This window comes from Pocillopora verrucosa, chromosome 5, assembly GCF_036669915.1.
Source record: "Pocillopora verrucosa isolate sample1 chromosome 5, ASM3666991v2, whole genome shotgun sequence".
Lineage (NCBI taxonomy): Eukaryota > Metazoa > Cnidaria > Anthozoa > Scleractinia > Pocilloporidae > Pocillopora > Pocillopora verrucosa.
Window position 1 is genome coordinate 7,596,773 of NC_089316.1, and position 14,335 is coordinate 7,611,107.

General features: G+C 37.3%; 1 protein-coding gene across 1 annotated transcript in view; it reads left to right on the plus strand.

Annotated features, from left to right (window-relative positions):
• The window catches only part of LOC136280676 (uromodulin-like), a 37,916-nt gene extending 25,251 nt beyond the window's left edge, over positions 1-12,665 (plus strand). Inside the window, exons 3-6 of the mRNA XM_066166318.1 lie at positions 8,084-8,349; positions 8,480-8,597; positions 10,210-10,344; positions 10,635-12,665. Coding sequence (XP_066022415.1) covers positions 8,084-8,349; positions 8,480-8,597; positions 10,210-10,344; positions 10,635-10,999 — 884 coding nt within the window. The 3' untranslated portion in view covers positions 11,000-12,665. The remainder of the gene's footprint in view (positions 1-8,083; positions 8,350-8,479; positions 8,598-10,209; positions 10,345-10,634) is intronic.
• Positions 12,666-14,335: the final 1,670 nt, after the last annotated feature.

Below are 14,335 nucleotides of genomic sequence, written 5' to 3' on the forward strand. Positions count from 1 at the left end.
TTGTTGGTTCACAGACGGGAATTCAATAATTTGCATGGAAGAAAAATTGGCCGCTCTCAGTCAACTTAAGCGAAGTCATTTTTTATAGACGAACAATGCTGGCATTTGGAACAAACCACTCTTTCTGGTTTTAAGACATTGTTTATAAAAAAAGGGTAGCCGGTCTCATCACCTTTTAGCCATTTTTTGGAATTGAAAAAAGTCTCCCAAGAGTTAATTTTTGAAGTGTGGGCTTTTAAACTTGCCAAATAACAAATAGCTTGATTGAGATGATCCTTAAAAAAAACTTTTGCGCAGAAGTTTCGTGCAATTTTCAAACTTTTTGTTTTTCCAAAATTAATCTCACAGCAAGGATCCCCTAGACTGAAATTATTCAAGTTTATATCATTCATTGTTTTTAAAACGATGTTGCTGTAACCAATATGTGGACATTTTTTTTGGAAATGAGAAAAAAAAAATGAATTACTAACAACGATGACAGATAAATGAGTTTTTTTAAGAAAACAAGTAACGGAAATAAAGAGATGATTATATTCACCATAGCTAAGCAATTCTAACAACCTACGTTGGCTAGCAAAAGTAAAAAAAATATATGTCATTCTGGGTTTTGTACTGAACTGATATAAATCTGCCCATTGACGCAAGACAAGAACGTTTTCTTTCGGTTTCAATTCGTATGAATTTCCTCTGTTCACGATAACCGTTCGAAGAAAAAAGCCACAGGGAACCTCTTCAGTAGTACATTTGATTAATAAACCCTCGATAGTCAAGCAACTGTTTATTGAAACCGATGCTTAACTGTGTCATATATATGTAATTCCGTGCATTCGATAATTCAGGTGCTTAATATGTCATAAAGTTTGACCAGGGATGGTCTTCTTTGAAGGATACCCTAGTACCTCGCCCTTATTTTCCTTAGAAACTTGGACCGTACAGGAGACTTAAGAGGCTGTCTCTCTTATTTCCACCCGGTCAATTTTGCGTCAAAAATAATTTTGCCTGAAACTCTGTTAACAGAAAGACTTTAACTAGGAAAGAACTAAATTAGATTTGGTTTGATTCGAAATAATTTTCTGACCGCATTACGGGCCATAATTATTTCCCAGTCCGTAGGGACCGTCGCAACGTCTCGAAAATTGAAAAATAGGCATATTTTGTAACGTTGTAAAATATTTGATTCACATAGTTAAGCCACAGAATTTATATCAGATTGCTTAAAAACCTTTCTAGTTTGCCAAGAAAGTTAGAATTTGCCCTCTCAACAAATTTGAAAAGGCGAATTTTAGCATATTCTGACCACTAGAAATCGCCATCGGCCGATGGCCGTAAATAACCTTGATTTAGACGCTAAGTTTTGGGATTTGGGACCTGGTTGACGATTCTATCCTACACAGCCGTTAAGTTTAGACATTTATAGGCAAAAATATGCAAAAACCCTTGTACGTTTTCGATTTTTCAAAAGTTATGACCGTTTGAATCAGCACATGTACGAGCATTCGCGATTTTTTCGCCTACACCAAAATCGAACCACTGGAGCAGATTTCGTCATAAATACAGCTTACCCGCTTTGCAGCCCGGCTTCATGGCTCACTTCAGAATTTTTCTAATTACCAAATTGGTGAAATCCATGATAACTTCAACAAATAGCTAGGTATTGCCTTCGAAAAGTAGGCGGCATCCATCGTGATTCGTGGTATCAAAACAAATGCCGGAATTGGCCACATTTCGCGGTGAATCACCCATTTAACATCGCTGCAGAGCTGAATTTATTCCAAAATCAGAATATAAACTCTCCATGTCTGGAAGCTGAGGGAGAAATGAAGGTTTTAGGCTTCTGAAGTGAAGAAATAATCGCTTAAATTTAGATCCAGTTCGATGTTATACTGTTCTCACAAAGGTCCGCACAAAAGAGAAGACCGCTGATAGCTTGCGCCGTAGGTTGTGCCATATGGTTTTGTTTTGTATCCCAAAGTAATATTTGGGCAGAAAAATTTTGGATGAAAAGAATAAATGCTTTTACCTGGAGTTTGATATCATATAATTAATAAATCAATTTCAAATATCCTGAGCTTGCTTCTCTCGGTTCCGCGTCGATTGTGTCCACAGAACAGCAACCTGTCAATAGCCGGAGAAATCATGGGTTTATGTGAAATTTCAGATATTCCTCGCTTCCCAAACTGGTGAACTGGACTTTATGATAACTCCAGCAAATACCTCCAAAATTAAGCGGTCGGCATCTGTCGATACTCTTCTTTGACTCGTTGTTGCGAACTAAACTCGAAAACTAAAGCCATGTTTCGCGCTTAATGTCCCGTTGAAACTTTGGATTGCAGCTGCATTCTCTTCAAGAATCAGTCATAGAACTCCACTTGTAAGTCTATGTGTCGAAGTTTGGCGTTTTGGAATTTAAAGCTGAACGATTGCACTATCGCGCATAACAGAGGTCCGCATTAATCATTGCGGGTGAACCCGCTAACCCTTTATTTTTTTTGGAAGGCCTACAAGTGTAGTATGGCATGCAAGTGCTTTTTCGAAACCAGAGAGGCTTCAGTCTGTAGCGAGTCTTCAGCGAGGTTGTTAAAGCTTTCATTGGACAGAGGATACGCATTGACGAAACACCCAGTGAAGGGAACAACAGCTGCAGTAAGAATAGTAGACGAATCAAAGAACACTCTCTGTATAAATAAGATTGAGCATTTTAGTAGCTTCCACAACTTCGATTCGAATATGGAGATATCGGTCTGAGAGTTTGGAAATGTTATGGCATCGGTAAAGGGAAGTACATTCCATATGACGTAATTTATATCAAGCGCCAAGGTCAAACGTTCCTTAAAACCATAGAATCTCAAGGGTTTTATGATCCTCCTGAAAAGCGTGTGGTCAAGCGTCGTTCAAAGGGCAGCAAGGAAACAGAGAGTACAACGCCATTATTTGAATGCTCTGTGTTTGGATGTGTTGAAGTGTTCGAAACCTTTTCGCAGCTGGAGCTGCACCTGTACGTTGGAAAGCATACAGTCAGCAGGTTAAAGCCAGTATGATGCAATCAATAGGGACTGGGCCCTTAAGTTCTCGTCGGTAGATACCGCTGGTATCGAGTGTTCGAGCTGTTCGTTAGATTCTAGTACACCACTCACTTCTCCCGTGGATACTTCGCCCCACTCGTCTTTACGAACAGGATGGGCCGTAAGTAAACCAAGGGGCAGCGTTAGATTTTCAGAGAAGGTAAAAGAATACCTAACGGCACGGTTTACACTTGGAGAAAGAACTGGGCGAAAGGCCGACCCCGCCCAAGTTGCAGTGGACATGCGAAATGCGAAAAATGAATCAAATGCACGTTTGTTCACTAGAGAACAGTAGCTGACAAAGAACCAAGTTCAGAGCTTTTTCTCCCGGCTAGCAGCAATGCGGCGAAAAGATCAGGGTGTGATCGGTATATCACTGGATGAGGAGGAAGATATCCGATGCGTCCAGGAAAATTCCGAGAGATAAGATCTGGTAGACAAAGTTAACAAAGAGATCAAAGTCTCACATCCAATCTGCTACGATACGTAGGACCTCTGTGAACGTTACCACAATAACACACTTCAGAAATTCAGTGTGGTTTTGTTGAGAGCCATCTGTAGTCATTTTGAGATCCCTGTAAAATTGAGACAAAAAACAGATCCTCATAGACAAACTGTCAGACGTGATTAGTGATTGTCAGTGTGTTTCTCAGTAGACTTGTGTAACCAATGTCTTATACGGTGGCTGAAAGTGTAGAATATGCTCTACAGATACAAACTACCTTTACTTCCGATACCAAGTTCTGACGGCGTTGTTATAGTGTAATATATTATAATATCTAGTAGTCAGTGAAATGTTTTGATGAAATCGATTGAAAATTTACCAAAAGCAACACTTATAACATCTGTTCATACGAAGCATGTGTCAAGTTTTTAACACGTTGGTAGCCGATTTCTCCGGCTATTGACAGGTTGCTGTTCTGTGGACACAATCGACGCGGAACCGAGAGAAGCAAGCTCAGGATATTTGAAATTGATTTATTAATTATATGATATCAAACTCCAGGTAAAAGCATTTATTCTTTTCATCCAAAATTTTTCTGCCCAAATATTACTTTGGGATACAAAACAAAACCATATGGCACAACCTACGGCACAAGCTATCAGCGGTCTTCTCTTTTGTGCGGACCTTTGTGAGAACAGTATAACATCGAACTGGATCTAAATTTAAGCGATTATTTCTTCACTTCAGAAGCCTAAAACCTTCATTTCTCCCTCAGCTTCCAGACATGGAGAGTTTATATTCTGATTTTGGAAAAAATTCAGCTCTGCAGCGATGTTAAATGGGTGATTCACCGCGAAATGTGGCCAATTCCGGCATTTGTTTTGATACCACGAATCACGATGGATGCCGCCTACTTTTCGAAGGCAATACCTAGCTATTTGTTGAAGTTATCATGGATTTCACCAATTTGGTAATTAGAAAAATTCTGAAGTGAGCCATGAAGCCGGGCTGCAAAGCGGGTAAGCTGTATTTATGACGAAATCTGCTCCAGTGGTTCGATTTTGGTGTAGGCGAAAAAATCGCGAATGCTCGTACATGTGCTGATTCAAACGGTCATAACTTTTGAAAAATCGAAAACGTACAAGGGTTTTTGCATATTTTTGCCTATAAATGTCTAAACTTAACGGCTGTGTAGGATAGAATCGTCAACCAGGTCCCAAATCCCAAAACTTAGCGTCTAAATCAAGGTTATTTACGGCCATCGGCCGATGGCGATTTCTAGTGGTCAGAATATGCTAAAATTCGCCTTTTCAAATTTGTTGAGAGGGCAAATTCTAACTTTCTTGGCAAACTAGAAAGGTTTTTAAGCAATCTGATATAAATTCTGTGGCTTAACTATGCGAATCAAATATTTTACAACGTTACAAAATATGCCTATTTTTCAATTTTCGAGACGTTGCGACGGTCCCTACGGACTGGGAAATAATTATGGCCCGTAATGCAGTCAGAAAATTATTTCGAATCAAACCAAATCTAATTTAGTTCTTTCCTAGTTAAAGTCTTTCTGTTAACAGAGTTTCAGGCAAAATTATTTTTGACGCAAAATTGACCGGGTGGAAATAAGAGAGACAGGCTCTTAATTACCTTCTTCGACTGAACTCGCTAATGTAATGCAGAGGGAGCACAATAGGATTTTATGGGGGTCAGTCATTATATAATTATAACGCCTTCGGCACCTGACCACAGGGGACACTTTCAAGGAATTAGTAATAATAATTTATAGTCCAAGACGCATGACTCCAGTCAATCCGTTGCATTAAATTAAATTTTTCACCTAGTATCATTTTACCAGTTTATCTTTTGGCGCGCAGGGCCCAAACAGGAAGAAAGCAGTTCATTTCTAATATTAATAATCATCTTGGCTTGAAATCAACAGTTTCTATCTATACATATCCGATACTGGATGTTTGGCTGAATCCAGTTATAAGTTACGGCACCCTTTTTCCAAATATCAATTTGCTTTATCCTTGAGATGGAGGTGACGCTTAAAACAACATTCAGAGCGTCGTCTTCCTAGGGCTCTGGAAGTATAGCAGCTGTCTACACTGGATCGAGCTCAATTACTATAAAGTGCCTGATGGGTTCTGCCTCGGCACTCTTTATTCAATCCTGATGTATCGAGACGTAGGTTGTAAGTCGCTCTGAAAATTTATGGAATTTATGTTGTTTAAAATCCGCAGTTTACAGGAGATTTTCTGTTTGTTCAACGAAAGTGAGGGAAGATAAAGGGAATAATTACTTAGGACCTCAAATAGGAAAAACATATTTAAATTATTGCGTTCCTATATTATTTCGAGTAAGCAGGAGGGCCAAACATGAAAATATTCTGCTCGATGTAGTGAAGTGGGTGGTACAGCTTAACAACTGCAAACATGATATTCGAAATTCAGAACGGAGTTTCCCGTGTTCATTTCGTCGAATTAGAACAAGAGACTCACAATCCACCAGAGAACGTGGCTTATGTTATAATTTCTGATTTATTTCAAGATATAGTCCAAATTAAGAATTCATGTTTTTGTAAAGTGAAGCAAACTGAGCGAGGGCAGGGCTAACGTAACGGGATAAGGTTACGCCAACCTCTCTGGTCCTACACACCGATTACCATTATCCCGTAGAATTTCGTGAGCCGGGTTGTCGGTACATAAGATTTATTTTTATTACCATATTTTTGTAGGAACGTGTTCATTCGCAGACTTTAAAACGCGTACCAACGTATGTTATTTGCAGGGTCAGGACTGACAGCTGTTAATTTTGTTAACATCCAATTTTTAATACTAATAGGTCGGTTTTTATTACTTAATTAATCCATTTTTAAATGCAGGTGGTCAACACGAAACTGGTGGCATATTAAAAGCATCAATATTGAGCTCCGTTGTCTTGAGAAGGCATGGAATTTTCAGCGTTTCTGATATTCGCAGTCTGGACTTCATCGATGACTTACTTGACGTTTGGTAAAGGTGAGTTGCAAAATACGAATCATTTTCCATCCCTATATTCATACTTCAGCCCGTGCTATCCTATTTTCCGTCAGTCTTTATTTCTATTTCGCTGATTTACAACAGTTGATGCACTGAGCATATTAACGTGTCGTTATGACAAAATTAAAAACCTGAATTTAACAAAGATGATTTTTAAAGGAAGGAACCTCAGTCTTGTAAACTTCTTTTGTAGATGTTAACAGTATTTAACAAAGGCGTATTATTATGATAAACCATATCGGAAATTTGCAGTTGTTACAAAAAAAACCAAGAACTTCTACGATGAAGAACTACTTCATTCAAAACCACTTCAATCCTAACGCTAAGCTCATATTTACATGGACGGATAATAAATTCTATCAAAAACATTTCGTTGTTGTGTTGCAGACGGGAATTTGATAATTTGCATGGAAGAAGAACTAGCTACTCTTAGCCAACTTAAGCGAGGTTATTTTTATAGAAGAACAATACTGGCATTTGGAATAGACCAATTTGTACTGGTTTTAGATATTTGTCTATCAAAATAGCCCATCTTCATATAATATAACTATTGAGTGGGGTTGAAAAATAAAACCTTTGACGCAAAATCCTTTTAAATATTACTTTTCGAACTTGTCAAAGAACAAATAGCTTCATTGAGATGATCCTTAACAAAACTTTGCACAGAAGGTTCGTGCAATTTTCCAATTTTGTGCTCTTTCGTAATCAATCTCACAGCAAGGAGTCCTTAGACTGAAATTTATGCAAATATATATTTTTCAGTGTAACTCTGTTGCTGTGATCAATGTTTTTGCAACAGCAGAAAAATGATGTGGGTGGACTTTATTCGACGCGAGAAAAAAAATTAATGAATTAAAACGATGAACAGATAAATGAGTTGTTTTCAGAACACAAGTAACGAAAATAAAGAGATGATTATATTCACCATAGCTAAGCAATTCAAACAACTTACATTGGCTTGCAAAATTAAAAAAAATTAAAATTTTATTCTACATTTGTCCGTTTAGAAAACTTTCGAAAACGAATACAAATCTGCTCATTGACGCAAAACAAGAATGGTTTTCCTCGGCTTAAATTTGCATGAAATTCCCTCTGTTCACGATAATCGTTCGAAGAAAAGAGCCGCAAGGGAGTTCTTCAGTTATACATTTTTTTAATAAACACTCAATAGTCAAGCTGTTTATATAAGGTGTAAAACCAAATTATAAAAAAAGGCACTTTAAGACGATCCCTGGTCAAAGTTTTTGAGGTATTTAAGGCTCCCTATAAAAGCATTTAAACTTTGTTCATTACACTTATGACAGCTACATCAAAAATGCAAACACCGATTAACTCCCTTTGTAGTAGGAATTTTCACGAAGTGTTTGATGAGCTCGTCTTTTCTATTGATATGATAGACTCATCTAAAATCGTACGAGCTTCTTAAATTTCCAAATTCATGTGAAACACGAAATATTTGCCGTAAATGTTCCGTACCTCAGAAGCCCCCAAACTCTAAAATAACGGTATTTTTATGTTATTGTTTATGTCTATTTTAGAGCGAGAGCGCGCAATGGTGTTTCCGGACTACTACTTCTTTGCTGAAAGATGTTTGGTAAACCATACCATTGAAAAGAAACGTGTCAATAACTTGGATGACTGTGAGCTAATGTGCTACTTGAACGACGACTGTGTCAGTCTTAACTTCAAAAAAGATCCAGAGGATAAGGAACCACTTTACATCTGTGAACTTAATAACGCCACGCATCTGAAATACGACAGTGACTTGACAACTGATACCAATTTTTATTATCGTGGGTCGAAGGTGAGTTACAAATAGATTTTTCGAAATGATCGCCTTTGAGTAACTATAATTAGTATTTATACAAATTTTCGTGTATTCGATCATTCGGTATTCCGTTTCTTGTTTCATTTTAATTTTTCTTCTTCTTTAGAACGCTTGTGACAAGAGTTCCTACTGCAAAAATAACTCAACTTGCCAGTCTGGATTTACACTCAAGGGATATCGATGCTTGTGTCCTCCTGGATTCGAAGGAGAATATTGTGAAAAGGGTATGAGTCTAAGTCAACACTTGAAATGAACCTCTATGAGATTTTTTTCTGATTTTCAATGCCGGTATGACAACTGTTCTTTAGCTGCTGAAAGTGGCGTAAATTTCTCTCATTGTATAAGGTGCTAATACCTGGAATCTAAGAAAAATCCTTACTATATTTTATTGAGCGTGTGTAATGTATTCATCTTTCGCTCTTTTGTGTATTTTCATTTTGCTTTGTTTTGGTTTGTGTGCTTGTTTGTTGTTTTTCGTTTTGACTTTTCGAGATCTTGGAAACCGGGCCGGCCCTGTCAACTGGGCTGATACGAAGAGGCTCTCGGTCCCGTTTTTCAATCGTTTCATTATTCTGAATTACTGTTCTCACGTCTAATTAAGACAGCGGTTGCTCGGATTTCTAGGTGACAGGAACAAATGATATTTAGTCGTCACATCTATCTGCTCAACAGTCTTGGTTCATAACTTTGGAGAGTTCTTGTGGAAAGAATATCAAATTCACATAACGGGCGGACGTCATTGCTAGATTGCATAACAACTGCGTTACGAAATCATTTCCTCCATTTTTGCATAATTTCTGAAAGTTCGTGTCACAACGACATCACTCAGTGCAAAAACCCCACGGTAATCGGCACTATCATCCTTTTTGCAATGACTACGGTATGTAGTCTTCCTTTTCTGCTCCCACACGATCCAGTTCGTCTATAATTTGGAGGAAAATCTGTAAAACCATCCTCTCTCTCAACAGTAGTATTTTCTAGACCTTGCAATGATTTCCTCTGTGTGGCCTCTTGAACTTGTACTACTCTCCGGATCGTAGATTTACTTGTCGGGTGAAATCCAGTGTCTTTGCTTGCCCCCCCCCCCCCCCCCCCCCTTCTGGATTCGAGGGAGAACTTTTTGGAAAAGGTTATTCTATTTTTCTCTTAATGCCTAAAATGACCACTTGTGCTTTAGTTTTTTTTTAAATGGCGCCAAATTACTCAGTACCATATAGCAAGGAAATGATGTGCTTAATAATCTGTTCTACGATGTCTTCAGTCATGTTACGGATCTCGTAGGTCATGTTCCCGAAATGTCAATGAATAATTTTGATGCGTTTTGCTTTTTTATCTTTAATTTGGTTGGAGGTTGCAATAATTACAGACAATAGAATGAAATAAAATCGCAAATTTGGCTCAAAACCTCAGACGTTTTAAAGGCGAGGTAGTTTCGTGAAAGTTCAAAATATTTTTAAAAATGTCATATGAGTATGATTTTAAACAAAATCTGACCGCTCGATGACAGATTGAAATAACTTCAAGCGAAAATGTGAAAAACTCCTTTACAACAAAATGCAATAATTCAACCTAAAATGTAATCATTGCGCTGCACAATTAGACACTGGCATTATTCTCTTAATGTATCATGATACATGGCCGATCGACTGCTAATCGCTTCATATTCTCATTGATGTCCGATTTTGCATGAATACAATTTTGCTCTTCATATAACAAACATTGGAGTTATTAAGATTTCAAGTACTGAATTTTGCGATATTTAGTTTCTTCATTCTTGCAGAGACTATGATTTATTCCATTTTGGTTGTAAGGTAAAGTACAACTGTTCTCTTTTAGACATTGACGAATGTAAGGAGGGTCATGATATTAAAATGAACAAATGCCATCCGAATGCCTCTTGCATCAATACCCAGGGCTCATACCACTGCTCTTGTAATCCCACATACATTGGGGATGGTTCTAAATGCAAAGGTATGTTTGGTTTTTCACAAACTTTGTAACTTGTCAAAGCAGTGTTGGATACTGTTACCTCTCAGGTGGCCAATGTCGTTCAACTCCGATCCAGATCCTGCTGAATTAATTTGGATTTCCATTATGACTGTTTTAGCCTCGTCGAGTCATGATATCCTACTTGATCTCTTACAATAGATGCATGTGTATTTTTATTGGCAAGCAGACAGAATTATAAGGCAGTGGAAAAGATTTTGAACCACTGATTCAAATAACTAAAGCCCTGTTGCAATTATTATTTCACTTTATAGCCGATATTTGCTATCATTACAAAAACCTGAGTGATGCCAGTAGGAAGAAAAGCAACTCAGGCCCTCTGTCGTCTTGCGACAACAAACTCGCTGAGGGATGGTATCGTTTTGTGGGAGCTGCAGGAACAAAAATGCCAACAACACGTGTGCCAGTCAACAGATGTGGTGCAGACTGGTCAGGTTGGTTGGATGCTACTCATCCTAAAGTGGAAGATGGTGAAGTCAAAAGCAAGGTCTGCTTTAGTGATCGCCCTACTGGTTGCAAATACACTAAACATATTTCTGTAAAAAACTGTGGATCCTACTTCATCTACAAATTTTTTCACCCACCTGGTTGTAATTCGCGCTATTGTAGCACGAACTAAATGTGAAGCAAAAAAATTCTAGAAAGAAGAGGACTCATAAGTTGATCCTGAGGTACATCTGCTTCAGGGATTTGCGAGGTCCTCATTCAGTGAATTTCTTCTGTAGATTTTATGCGCTATGATTTCCTGTTAACTTTTACTATAAAAGCTGCTTTTAGTTTTACATTTTACGATGCATCTCTTTCGCAATGATCACAAATAATCAATTTCTGCTAAAGGAACTAATAACAAACAAAAAAGAAGAGAATAGACATATAGGAACGTCAATCGGCACAATAAGAAGCAAAATATGACGAAACTTTGTTCTCAAAACGTTAAAAGTTGCTAAACAGGACACAATATAGCACGGCATAATAATTTTCGTTTCAGCTAATTTTTAAAAAGATTAGATGCTGCTTTTCTTAGTGCTAATGATATATTCAGTCTGATTGTTGCTTAGAAGACAAAGCAAAACTGTTATTCAAGGACTATTGTTGGTAAATACTATCTAGCGTGAGGCGGTGATATATGGCACTAGAGCTTGATTTTTTTTTTTAATCGCAGTTTCACACAAAAATGAAAATTAGGTTTGAAACAAAACTCATGTCCTTGCACCAATCCTACGAAACCTTTAATCATGGATTGGAGAAGAAATCCCAAATGCTAGTGTTAAGTATTTTGGGTTAAGGTTAGGGTGAAACTTAAGGGATAGGAATGAAGTTACACACGATTCCCTAGTCAATCATTTATCTTCTGTGCCCGCAAAGAAATTTAAACGCAACACTCGCTAGCTTCTTCATAGATTAAAAAAAAAATACATCGTAAATCGTAGATGGTCTACTCAGAAGAAACTGAGATGGGTTGAGTCATTTTGTAGGTTAGCTTTTTAAACTCTGTAAATGGAGCAGAATAATGAAATCAATCATTATGTTTTAGAGAAATTGTATAACTCTTAATGATTACATTTATCTTACCTGGAACGCTTTCGACAGAGTGTCGTAAAGTGAACATTAGATTAAATGCAACGTACATGATGTAGTAAAGCTTTGATAGCGGCAAAACCATGATAAAATTTCCACCACAGCCGGGTGCAATGACTTGAAAAGTCTGAAAACGGATCAATTCACCGTGAATGCTTTTATAACTAGTTAACTATTGATATGTAAGGTCGATATTTTTCACTATTGAACTTTCGTGAGTAACATTGAATGTTATGATCGTAAACTAGAGATAGTAGAGGAATAGGAATGATCAAGTTATGACTTTTGACACCCAACTGAAAACTGCTCACCACTGTTCAGCGTGAATTACATGTAGTGCGTACATGTATAAGCTTTCGAAGTAAGGATTGCTTAAAATAACTTAACGTACTCCTTGGTTTATTTACAAGGCAATTCTCATAGCACAAGCAATGCTAGTTCTCAATTGTTATTAATCATTTAATGGTACCTATATAAGTTGCTGATAGTAGTTAGGGGTTAGCGATGTAATTAACTGAAACGGTGGCGAGGAGGAAGGAGTTCGAAATGAATAAAAAATCAAATGGCCCATCGCTCTTTCCAGAAGCTTAAAGTAATTACATTTATTACTTGCAATCTTCCGTAACCCTTCTGTTCCCATCAGGTTGTTGATAAGAAAACAAAAAAAAAACGTGAAATTGCCTATTGTCCCTGACACCAAATAAATATGTAAATTAAGACATGTACACATTAAATGAAATAGATGCTTTGTTCACGCTTGATACCGATTTCATTCTTCAGAGCGAGACGCGACGTCCATTGGTAGGCCTCGATATCTCTTATCTCTTTTAACCTTGAGTAAGGAGAGATTTTTAATTTTGGATCAAAGTGATCTGTGCTAATTAGGAACATTTAATTGGTGAATTTTGAAAATGCGTTCACGACAAGAGCATTTCACGCCGTGACCATGCCTGTGATGATAGCGTTATCACAAAGGAATAACACATGTGGCTTCGCCTCCTATAGGAGGCAGTAGCCACTTAAATTTTGATTAGAAACCACGAGTGGAAAGCGTGATCACAGACTAGTAATTGGATGTGATGACGGCCTGGGATGGCCTTGAAACAAAGAAAAATGTAAAAAAGAGCGGTCAGTTTTTGATGCCTGCGAAATTTCCATTGATGAAGACATAATGCTGATAAATACGCATTCACTGCTTTTAAGTATTCAATAATTAGCCATGGCTAGAACAAACTGTGATGTAAGAACCCAACATGGCTAGCTCAAGCCAATAAACGATTTTTTTTTAATGACCGCAGAACGTAATGGAAGTAGCCCCTGTTCATTATTTTATCATTACAGTTGAGTTATTTAATCTTTGGTTGTCCTTTTATTTTATTTTGCTCAACAAAATAAAATATCCGCTCTTGATCACCAGTCCGTAGCTTTCACTATTGAAGTGACGTGAAAAATGCTTTTAGCGATCTTTTGATTTCGTCGCTGTTTTTCTTTTTCTTTTTGTAACACTATTAACAAAATGAATTCGAAAGCGCTGTTAATGATATATAAGATAAATCAATTTTGAGATTAACTGTACGCTAGGAAAAAATCCACTTACCGAATCGTTCGTAAATTTCCTGTTTCTAGAACGGAGAGAGATTATTACCTATTGTTAACTGAACTTTCGCCTCATTGTAATGGCATCCTACATTTCCATCCATCTTTCAACAACGGCGAAAAATTAAAACTGCTTTATGCGCTAAAAGCAATTGGTCTTAAAATAACCGAAGTAAGCACGTAATATTTTACTCACCAGGAGATGTTTAAATGTGACAGTTTTTTGCTCCATTGAAACATAAATTTTTGGGGTCTACAAAGAGAAATCTTGAAAAATGTAGAACCATTCTTTCGATATATAACCTCTTTGGAGAACAATATATAGAAATATACCCAGCTGTTGGATTAATATTAAACGATCGCGTGCAACAAATGTCATAACACCACGTGACGTGCATGTCACGAACGATGATCTGCAAATCTAATCTCAGCGTATCGTCACAGCACGACATAGAAATACACAGTCATAATATTGTCATTTGCAAACTGGAAATAGATAATTGTGTACATATCCTACTGGGGCGTAAGTTGATTTCATTGTGCTGACCCTTGATGATTGTAAAAAAAAACATTTATTTGTATATGAACTTTCAAGTTCGATAGCCTTTAAACCGTATCAGTTTGGCAGAAGTCATGGGCGCAAACCTCGTTAGGCTTGAATTTTTTCAGGCCTTGTTTTCTCCACTGCTTAAGAAGTGTTCACTACTGCGAAGATATGTTTTATATTCATTTCGTAATCCGCAGTTCTCATGTAGTATTTCCATATAATCCAGTCATTAAT